Source organism: Meleagris gallopavo, chromosome 11, assembly GCF_905368555.1.
Source record: "Meleagris gallopavo chromosome 11, MGAL_WU_HG_1.1, whole genome shotgun sequence".
In the NCBI taxonomy this organism is placed as follows: Eukaryota; Metazoa; Chordata; class Aves; order Galliformes; family Phasianidae; genus Meleagris; species Meleagris gallopavo.
In genome coordinates, this window is record NC_139414.1 from 22479648 (window position 1) to 22491180 (window position 11533).

Consider the following 11533-nt stretch of genomic DNA (forward strand, 5'->3'; position numbering starts at 1 on the left):
TCTTCAGTGAAGTTTTGCCAGAGTTGAATGCTGCTCTGTCACTTTGTGTATGTTACGTCGTTTCTAAGATACTGATCACAAATAATTGTATTTAAAATGTTCCACTGCTATCCATTTCTTTTGTTCATCCCAAATGAAAATATTTCATAGATGTATGCAAGTCACATGCAGCCTGGGGGCCACGGTTTCCATTTTTGCTTCTAGGACAAAAATATATTTTTCCTGAAAAAAATAAGCAGACCTTTAATTATCTTTCCTATGGGCATTCTGAAGGCTGTCTCTCCAGCTGTTTTGTAGACATAGCACTGGGCGTACACCCTCAGCCTTCTGCTCTGCCTCTGTGGCCATGGGATCAGGGGGTGGGCAGGGATCCCTGCAGGGTGGCTGCTGTGGAAGGGATGTGCCCGTGCCTGCTGACCGCAGTTCTAGGCATCTCAGTGTTCAGTACATGGGTTACGATCCTGCTCTAGGACAGGTCTGATCATGCTGCCCTGAAGAGTCTCTTTTTTATCCACCTTGAGATCTAGGCTCAAACTTTGGTTTAATTCCCTTTCTGTAGGCTGCCTGAAACTGGAGCTCCAAGGGAGATGTGATCTTCACAGCCACTGTAAAAGAAGAAATAACTGAAGCCGGGAGGTAACAGGAATTGAATTTTTTATGTATTTAATTAACAAGCACACAAGTAAGGGATAATCTCTTTTAGAAGACATGCACGCTGTGTTTCTGAGCCCTCCCTCATCTCCCCAGGGAACGTGATGAACCCCTCTGAGTTCTGCAGGTGTCCAGATTAGATGCCCTGTGCACCTGCTCTGTGCAATGGCTTTTGAGTGATTTGGGTTCTTTTCCCCTTTGGAAGCACTCAGGAAACATCCCAGTTTCATTCCTATCTGCGCACAGCTCTGGAGTGGGATGATGTACCAAGCTGCTACAAGTCAGATAAATGTCCTCCCCTGCCCAAAGAAAGGCTCTGGGGCTTCCTGTAGGTATGTGATGCACCATGGAGGCTCCGTTGGCTGTTCTGTACATTCTTGGTTCTCCCAACGCACTTTGAGTAGTTCTTATTGCTCAGAAACTGTAGCTGGGGTCACTCCAAGTGGTTGTTGTGTGGAGCTCTCCTTATGTGGTGGGTGGGAAAGCTGATGATGTGCACTTTACCCTTTTGACAGAGATCTGGCACTCATCTCCATGTTTTTCCTCTTCTGAATTAGAGACTGCAGACTGCAATGATTTTTGGTTAACCTCTTTGTACTTTCTGTAGGATGAAATCATCCCTCCCTTGGAATTGTAGCCCATGTCTGTATGTTATGACCTTTTGGAGTGAATACACTAAATATGTGTATGCACATAAACATGGCACAAATTTATCATGCAGTATTTCCTAGCTGTTAAAGCTGTCCTTGCCCCCATCTCTCTCTCTCTCTCTCTCTCTCCCCCCAAATAAGGACCCCTCTGTGTTCAGCTTTCTTTGAAAACAGGTGTGTGATGGCAGGAACGGGATGAGGTGAGCTTCAATTCCTTGAACTCCTGCCTTTCTAAACAACTGCAAGCATATAGCCAAAAACTGGCAGTGAGCAAAGCAGCTGCGGCACGTTCCAAATATTGCTCTATTTAAAGCATCCCAGGGCTCACGAGAACAACTGCAGAGGCAAACCTTAAAACTTGTCAATAAAGCCGGCAGAGGGAGGAATGGCAGAGCCAGGTAAGGTGCGTGATTAAAAGTCAGTGTAGCCGTGTATTCTTAAAAGTCATGAACGTGAACAGCATGAGGTGAGAATGCTCAGCTCTTCGTGTAGAACTAATTGTTGTTCAGTGACGCTGTGCAAATTACTTTCCAGTAAGAAAGACCAAGATTTCTTAGTTCTGTTAGCAGCGGTGAGCTTAAAGTAGCTCGAGTTCTTCCTGCCTCTGAATTCTACCCGTTTTATTTTCTTTTGTTTTTGTAGTTGTGATTTTAAGTTGATGAATGTAATTAAACTGAACCATGGAAATTGAGTTACGTTTGACAGTAATTTAGATCTATTGCATAGCTGCAGTCTGAGCACAATGCTAGGTGAACACAAAGCAATTTAGATTTTAACTCTGCAAAGCCCAAAGGCAGAGTAAAATGAGATTTTAATAATGCACTGTTTGCTGTGAGCACAATTCCACTGAAGATGAGAAAAGGAGTTTATAAAAATGCATTTTGTATTCATTGTCACTCTCTGTTTGGCTCACCATCAGAGGTTTGCACGGTGACAGAGCTGTGTGCTTATGTACAGTGTCAGCTGTGCACAGTTACTCAGCAGTGCTTTTATTGTAAGAGGAACTTATCCACCTTCATAGGTATACCAGTAGCTTTTAAAACACTGTGCCTCCTGTCTGTGGCACAGTTACCACTGGTATCTAAAAGGACAGTGAAATGCTGCTGAGCTTGGGTGCAACTGGGAACTAAATGCCATTTCTTAATCCTTCTTTTCATTGGTGTTCATGGAAAATACACTGATATTCCACTGTGAATTAGTACTGATGCATGTGTAGCACTGGTAGAATCATTATGTCTGTGCTTAAGAAAAGAAAAAAAGCGATGCGGCCATAGGTGAGACACAGAGCCAGGCTGGAGCCAACCACAGCCTGGGGCAGCAATGGGAGCCTGGCACTGTGGGACTGGGCATCACTGGGGCGTGGGTTGGCACGGCCAGGAAACCCAGACAGAAAGATTGGGTGCCAGGTTTGTGTGATTTTCAAGTCTGAAGCTGGCAAAAGCCATCAGCACAAAAGCCTGTCTGTGTCCAATCTGCTTTAAATTGGGTTTTAGAGCACCACGCTCTATTGGTAGCATGCATGAAATTCAGAAAAACTGGTTTGTTGGAGCTGGCAGCCAGGATGCAGGCAACTAGTGTCGGATGTGGAGAGGTGGTGGGACACCTGTCTGCTCCATCTAAGGCACGGTGCAACCCTGGGACAGTCCCAGGCTCCCTGTGCCACCAGGCATGGACACATGCTTCCTGTGTCCAATGCCAGCAGAGTTGGAGGATGGTGCAGGTGATGTGTGCTCCTTCCTTCCCAGATTTCTGCTGACCAGCAGTTGACATTGTTGTGGTACATCATGGACAATTCTGGGGCTCCTGATCTGTGAAGGCACAGCGCTCTGTTGTGGGTAGAGAAGCTCTGCAGTAGCACAGAAGTGCTGTGTTTGCCACTCTGACCTGCCGCTCTCTGCTTATTTTGAGATAAATTCATGTCTGAAATAGAGAAAAATTACTGCAGTGGGGGAAAAAGAAAGTGATTTATACCTAGAATGCCAGCTTTGTGTACATGGGTCACAGTAAGATTCCTTTGTTCTTGCTGCCATCCAGACTCATCCTTTGGTTTCATTGGGCTCCAGCCCAGCAGCTGGGCTTGATTTCCTGTTTAGAAGCAATGCTCATGGTTTCTCCTCGACAGCCCTCGTTTCCCTCAGAATCCTGCTCTCATTTGCATTCATTATAACAGTAATTATAATGCATCCTCACATTTTAGGATTGCAGCCGATTACCTGCAGGGGTCAGTAAAGATTTCTTTCCATTACCTTAGGAGTGCTGCTCCCCTGCTGCTGTCCCACCGCCCCTCACCGGAGCTCAGCCTGAACACCGAACACTGGGCAGTGCAGATGCTGTCTTTGCAGCTGTTGGTGGCCCAGCTCTGCTCCATGGGGAGGGTGATGTGTGCTTGTCAGATGTAGGCTTAGGATAGTTTCCCAAAGATTGGAAGCCTGCAGACTGCCACCTTCTTCTGCAGCCTTCCAAAAGGAGTTTGCCACTTTCTGAGTGATGCCTTGCAGACAGGTTACCCTGGATGTCTCATGCAGCCTAGCACCCAGCCTTGTGCATGTGCTGTGCTCTGTGCTTCAGCATCCCCTGCTTGTGGCATAAAGTAGTCTTCACACAGCTGCTTTACTCTAACCTGGAGTATCTGTCTTGTGACATGCAGGGGATCAGAGCAAATGATCTCATAGTCATCTCTGCTCTTGAGCAATGAAACACAAGTACTCTTAATGGCTCCCATGAAACTCTATCGCTCAGAGCCAGCTGCTTGCTGCCCATGACAAATGCTGGCCCAGCATTCCTGCTGACCCGTCAGCACTGGCTTGCTCCTCTTACCTTTCTGCATTTAAAGTGGATCTCACATAACAAAACACCATATCCAGCAGATATATTGGCAGCGAGCAGAGCTCTGTCAAAATTCTTCCATGTGCCCCAGTGGGGTCCAGACCTTTATTTGTAACAGGATCTTCAGGAGAAAAAACAGCAATGAAAGAGCAATGATTCCCAACAGAAGGACCTTTCTTACTCAGAGTCAAACACTCTTTACAGGAAACAAGCAAGGATTCCCCTGTGGCAAAAGGACACTCCATTGCACAGCAAGATTGTATCCTTGTGCTGCATGGTTGCTATTTCTATGTCTCACATTTTAATGGCAGCATATGCAGATTTTCTACTAATCTGCTCTTTCCCACTTGGTAGATATACCATGGAATACCATGGCAAGCCATGGCTGTGTTGGGTGGGGTTTTTTAAGAGCAATATGGAAAGACTTAAATTATTCAGCATCCCTCCAAAGTCTCTCTACTGGATGTCAAATGTGCAGGTGTTGTGGAGAGTTTTACATTATTTATTAATCCCTTCAAAAACCTGGGAGTCTTTTAACTGCAGAATGTTGTACGTTTGCATTCTGCAATATGTTGGTAACTAATGCAGTCTCTAAGGTTGATGTGCTGCTTACTGGCAAGCTTCTGCTATTTGCTACAAACTGCTAGAAGGGTCTCTGAAACTCTGGTGCTATGCAGGCACACATCTATAAGGGCTGTTCCTGCTTTCTGTGTGTTTCCCGGAGAACCACCACCTCAATTTGCCTCCAAGCTATTTATTAGCCTATTTTAGTTCTTAGTGGATGGAACAGGCCAGACATCAGATTTCTGTGGCCCAACTAAGGCAGATAGTTTATGTCTTACTTTCTTACTTTAAGCTAAGGGAAACCCTTGCACTGAATACCCTGTCTCACTGTAGGACAGGACAGAGAAGAGGGCAAAGCCAGGCACTGCACACACAGTGCTGAGATGGGTCTCTGAGGCACAGCCCTGGGCAAGCACCCCTTTGGGGTATGAGAACTCACTCAGCACCCCCTCATTGTGCCTCCAGCCACATTAATCTTAAATTAATCAGGTACAGTATTTTTTTATATATATATATATATATATATAGTATAAATAAATATATATGTTTATAGTATATATATGTATATAATTGCAGTATTTTTAATTTGCTGTCACCAAGCTCATGAGAATTCTAAAATGTGCAGGTCCATGTACATTCAGGCTATTGAACCTGAGTCTGCACTCCATTCAGTCCAGATGTTCTCCTGATGACCTGTGGAGGCCAAGGACAGAACAGTGCTTCTATCTCTGCTCTCTGCTTCTTTTGGAAGTGTTAAGCCTTGCACCTATCTGATTGCAGAAACCAGAGTGTGGAAATGGCTTTGGGTTTTGTTATGCATATATAGCAGGCCTGCCAAGACATGGTGACTCCATGCCAAAAATAGCAATTGTAGATGTGGCCCAAGCTCACAGGTATCTTTCTTGTTTTGTGATAATAACTGCTTTGTTGTGTGCAGTGAATTCACAGTCAATGTAACATGCCCTCTCTGAAAAAGATCATTCCTCTTTCAGCCCAGCTCCCACTTTCACGCCTTGTGGTACCCATCCTGCTTGCAGTTGGCTGGATCGTGGGTTGTGCCCTGATGGTTTATATCGTCTTCTCCTGACAGAAGTAAGTGACTTGTACTGAATCAAATGCCATCCACGTGTTCCTTGGGGTGCATCAGTTCCTTTTTCAACATCATTTTCTTTATCTTACAGGACAGAAGAATTTACAATGATGCTGATCGGAACAACCTGAAAGTTAAATTGGAATATCTTACAACTGAAATATGTTTAAAATTAATTATTTTTAATATAAACACTGTAGATAGCATATACACTCTTTTTATCTACAAGTCTCGCGAGCTCATTCTTCCTTTTGTGAGCAGATAAACAGCACTTCTCTTCTCCTGAGCAGCCTGTTGTAGAGTTAGGGGTTGAAAGGACCCCTGGAGCTCCCCTGTCACGCAATTTCCCTGCAGCAGGTCATACAGGAAAGCCCCCAGGGGGATTCTGAATATCTCCAGAGGAGATTCCAGCACATATGGGCATCCTGTGCCAGTGTTCTGTAACCTTCACAGCAAAGAATCACACAGAAACACAGAATGGCCTGGGTTGGAAGGGACCTCAAGGATCATGAATCTCCAACCCCCCCGCCACACACAGGGCCATGAATCTCCACATTTCATACCAGCCCAGGCTGCCCAGGGCCCCATCCAGCCTGGCCTTGAACACCTCCAGGGATGGACGGGGCATCCACAGCCTCTCTGGGCAGCTGTTCCAGCACCTCTCCACTCTCATAGTAAAGAGTTTCCCCCTGACATCCAACCTCAATCTTCCCTCCCTCAACTTCAAACCATTTCCCCTTGTCCTGCTGTTATCTCCCCTTTCAAAGAGTTGAGGCTCCCTTTTAGGTACTGAAGGCTGCACTGAGGTCACCCCACAGCCTTCTTTTCTCCAGGCTGAACAAGCCCAGCTCCCTCAGCCTGTCTTCATAGTGCAGGTGCTGCATCCTCTGCTCATTTTGTGGCCCAAAAAGCCATTCCTCACCTGCAGCCAGTTTATTTAGCAGGCACTGGTGAGGACACAATGCTGAGACAGCCAGGTGCCCTGGCAGCTTTTTTGGGTGCCTATCAACACTTGGCATCGAGCGCTTCAAATTGAAACGTACAGAGCTAAATTATGAACAGTCTAATTCAGCTTCAGCTGAATTTTTGAGAGCGGAAAGATCTGACTTGGAAAGACATAGCTACTCCCACACTCACTCCCTTTGGATCCTTAGCTCGCTCCCAGTTTCTTTGCTGCATTTTTTCCTACAGATTAAACTATGAGATAATGAGCTGCAACCGCTGCTCTCAGGGATGGTGGAACAAAACAGAACTGTGTTCCTGAGCTGGCTGCAGGAAGGGAACGAAGCTCCTGCCAGGCTTGGAGGGTAATAAAAAGAGGGCGATTCCAAGGAAGCAATGTGTTCCACAGAGCGCTTGAAGTGCGCTGAGCACAGTGCAGAGCAGCCACCTGCAGCCCTCCTCAGCGCAGCAGCTCTGCACCTCGCCGTGTGGCAGGGCCTCTGCTGGGCAACGGCGGTGCTAAGTGGGGGAACCTTCTGGAAGGGGGCGGGGCCACGAGGGCGGGGCCAGGAACCTTCTGGAAGGGGGCGGGGCCGCAGGCGGTGGGGTGTGGGCTGTGCCCAGGTGCTGAGATGGCGCTGCTCCACGTGGGCTGGAGCTGCCTGTGGGGTGGGGTCTGAGCCCAGCACGGGTCAGTCAAGGCTTCGCTGGACCTCAGCCTGCAGCACGGACGCAGGTAGGAGCTGTGGGGCAGAACGCTGGTTTTATCTCTGCTGAACGCGGCTGGCTGCTGCCTCATGCTGTGCTTTACAGCTCTGGACGCGTTGGCTGCAAGCACTGCTGGGCATCCGCAGGGATGGTTGTGTGTGTGTGGAAATGCAGCTGTGGTGCAGGTCCAAGTGTGTGACACTGTGTTGGAAATATCCGAATAATTTTCTAGGACGGTATCTCTGATAAAGGTGATTTTATTTGCAATTGCAATGGCGGGAGAGCCCCCAGAAAACACAGTTACATCTTTTATTCCGATTCCCCGAGGCTGATCTCTTTCTCCCCTGGTTCCTCACTGGCTGAGTACTTTACGTTCACAATCTTCTCGGCGCTTCATTAAACATGCAAACGCTGGACAAACATAAATTTTTGCTGCATAAGCGTAAATCTGTAGTTAATTAATTAACTTATTCCACACCTGATCATTATTTTGCGGATATCTGCTTGTCCTTCTTTCTGCAAAGATGAGCTCGGGAGAAAGACAGGGGAGTACCTTGGTGCCTGCCTGTCACGTCCCAGCCTTCTCACGGGGTGAGGCAGTCCAGCCTTGTGGAGAGGCCCTGGCTTCTTTGATGTTTGCTAAATCTGTTCTTCTTTTGCTGGGAGTTTCCTATCTTAATAGAACAACCCTACAATAGGTTTCCTAATCCCTACACTATACTCACATTGTTTGGAACGTTTAACAACTATTGGAGTTTTGCAAGAAAGAATTAACCACATAATTCAGTAATAATGTTTCTAAAACACGTCGCTAACATATATAGTATTTTACTTCTTAGATCGACTGTTTCTAAGGATAAGTTACAGAATACAAATGCATTATGTTGTACTTCTTCAAACCAATTGCTCTTTTTAATATCAAATGCAGAAACAACATTCCATTCCCACACCCTGGATCCCTCACCAGTAGCACGTGGGGTAATTATGTCTGTATGTTAAAATACTTACTTGACATGGAGCTGTAGAGAAGGTTGGCTGCTGTGTGAAAACACCTGAGTTTCTTTTTGTGCAAACCTGGTTTGTGCTGAGAGCAGCTGCTCTGTGTGAGGCGGTGCTTTGCTGCTATGTGGTGTCAGTGCTGGCTGTGTCCCAGGACATGCAGGTCGTCTCAGAGGGACAAACAGTGACTTCTCTGATAGGGTATGCTTCGAGCTTATTGATTTAATGATCAAACGGCAGCTCCCAGCACTCCCTACCTTCCTGTGGTTGGGAGCAGCAGGAGGAGGTTGTGTTGGGATGAGGTCACCTCCTGGAAAGCAGCTGGGGTGGGAGTGTTGGGCAGCCAGAAGCAGGATGGTTCATTGATCCCGGCTTCAAAAGTTGTCCTCAATGGAGTAGGAAGTGTTGTAAACAGGTGGAGCCACTGTGGTGGGCCTGCAGTGTTCTGTGGCTGCGTCTGCTTGAGGATGCACTGCAGAAGTTGTTCACTCAGAGGAGCTGCAGCTGGAATCCTCACTGTCACAGCTCTTCCCCAGCAGTGCTTTGAGTTGCGCTTTCTGCCATCAGTTTTCTCTGGGTTACTATGGCTCATCATGCTGATTAATGACTTTGCTGCACTTCATCACCTCCTAGCTGGGCTGCAGGCACGCAGCACACGTGGGCAAGCGGCCCAGTCCTTCAGAAACTGCAGCTAACGTGGGATGTCTCAACACCAGCAGGGCATCTGTCTTCTGCTCCTACACTGGTTTCTCTTAAAATACAAACTCGTGTTGCCTGTGTCAGTTCTGGTGATCAGCCGATCTAACTGATGTTCTGATGCTCTAACTACAGCAGTGTCAGGATATCTAAAATATGCTGATTGCAGAGTATAATTGGCAAGCTGGGTTGTGAAGTGCTGTGTAGCTACACCAAAAGTACCCTGTTGTGCAGGACGGCCTTTCCCATGTCCTGCCTCTACTCTGGGCTGCATTCCGACTTCTGAGATCCTACAGAAACCAAATTGTACAGTTTTTTTGCATATGCTATACTTATTTCTTTGACCTTGCCTGCTGTATCCAACATGAATATATAGCAATGCTTGTATGTAATAAAATGAAAGTGGGTGCTGTATTGTGTACCTGTTGTGATAGTGACAAGAACAAATACTGAGTTGGCTCTCATTCAGTGCTGTACTGGTGTATCATCATTGAGACACAAGACTTGGAGTAGATGTGGGGAATTCGGGAGGAAATGGATCCAAATCTTCTTGATAATCTTAAAACTATCAGTAAATTCCCGCGTAAGGAAGGAAGGCTTAAAGAAGTGAAATGGTTTACGTAATGTGCATTCTCACAAAGGATTCTTCCTGTTTTCTGTTGTTCCATCAGTTCAGTGTGTGATGCTACGTGAGTGTCTGCGTGGTTGGTGCAGGACGCCCTGAATGGTGGTGTTGTCACCAGGTCAATGCAAAGCAGCAGCTGGGAGTGAAAATTCACAGCTGTGAATGTTGTCATGAGAAGTTTTGTCCCAGATATCTGATTGATGGATTCTGTTATGTTCAGCTGTCTTTGCATGGTACCTGTAAAGGCTGTAAGGGGTCTGCAGTGTGGGGAAGGCAGTGTGGTTGTTCCATTGCTGAATACAGGAAACATTTCCCTTTTCTGAGGTAATTATGTTTGGTGTGGAGCACAGTAAGCATTTCTCATCACACAGCTGAGTGCCAGAGACAGTGGGCAATACAACGCCCAGCTGAATGTACGTGAGGGAGGGAGCAGATTCCTGCAAGGGCACAAATCCAGCTTTCAAACCGTTACTGAGCCCCAGAGTTTGGGCTGAGCTCATCGGGACTTGTTTATATTAGAGGATGGTTTTGCAGATCTTTTTTCTGTGTTGAGTCACTGCTGTAGCATCTCCCATGGTAGGTTGTGGTGTCCTGGTGTGCGATGAGAGAGGAGCAGCCCGAGGTAACACAGGCTAAGAAAGACGGAGAGGCATGTGGGATCTGAATAATTTTGGGGAAAATCTGCTTGGAATCAGAACTCAGGATATTTATTTTTATTATTGCTACTTTGTTTTCTGAACTAAACTAAATGCTTTCCGTTCTGTGAAACACGGCTTCAGCTGTGGGAAGTTGTTATATTCCATGGAGTAACTTCAAATTCTGCCATGCTCACATTGTGACCGACAAAATGTGCACAGCTGTGGTTCTTCTGGAGGAGAATTTACTCCAATATCTACTGACAAAACAGTATTCTTGAAAACTTGATTTAGGTTAGTGGGATGATTTGAACCTCAGCAGATGACTTTTGAGATGCTTAGTTTTAATCTCCTTCCATGAATATGAGCACTGCAGAGTTCCTCTTAACTGGAATCTTAAATTTTCATAGAGCTCAATTTCGTCCTTTTGGAAAACACTTGGTTTGGTTTTAGGTAAGTGACAGTACATCACGTCTCTAGGTGAGCTTAAGGTAATTGCCTTGCTCTTTGCCAGCCACACTTGTGCATTGGGATTTGAGTGCCGCTTCACCTTTCCCTTAAAGTAGATAGCTTGCATCTAAATTTGTTAGTTGTAAAGTCACTGTTAGCATCTGCCACTCATGAGTGTTGGTGTTGGTGAGGCCAGGAGCTGCCCAGGCAGCTTTCTTAGGCAGTGCAGCCAAAGCAGTGAGCGTTACAGAGGGGGGAGGATTCAGCACAGTGCTTCCATCAGTGGAGCCACATTGATTGTTTCTCTATCTTTCAGCACAAAATGCGGTGGTTTCCTGAACAAGGAAATCCTAGAAAGAAGCAGTGCAGTTGCCTACAAGTTCTGCTCCTGATGTGAAATCTGTTAGAGTGCTTACGCAGACCTGGAGGAGCAGCAAAATAGGAATGCCACGTTGAGTGACATGTTTTTCAGGCTTTGTTGTTCTCGAGGCCTTTGGTGGATGCTTCCTGTGGCATACCTATAAATATTTCCCTGACATTAACGTTCTAAAAAGGAAAAGCTTCACTGGTGCTAATTAGTTTGCAAGCTGTGATAAAAGGTGTATTGTGACTTTTCACTGCTTGTTTAATGTCAGCTATCTTGCATCTCAATTACTAGTTTTATGTTTCTCCTATGGAATACCTGATTTTCACTTTT

At 46.1% G+C, this 11533-nt stretch overlaps 1 protein-coding gene across 2 annotated transcripts; it reads left to right on the top strand.

Moving 5' to 3' along the window:
• The first annotated feature begins 1527 nt into the window (after window positions 1-1527).
• On the top strand, window positions 1528-5987 carry STRIT1 (small transmembrane regulator of ion transport 1). 2 transcript variants are annotated; one of them, XM_031555031.2, is made up of 3 exons: window positions 1528-1699; window positions 5684-5783; window positions 5873-5987. In XM_031555031.2, exons 1-2 carry the CDS (start codon window positions 1687-1689, stop codon window positions 5776-5778), a joined length of 108 nt encoding a protein of 35 aa, XP_031410891.1. In that variant the 5' UTR covers window positions 1528-1686; the 3' UTR covers window positions 5779-5783; window positions 5873-5987. The 2 variants fall into 2 exon arrangements, with proteins under 2 accessions (XP_031410891.1, XP_031410890.1); XM_031555030.2 differs by lacking the exon at window positions 1528-1699 and adding an exon at window positions 5188-5584.
• Window positions 5988-11533: the final 5546 nt, after the last annotated feature.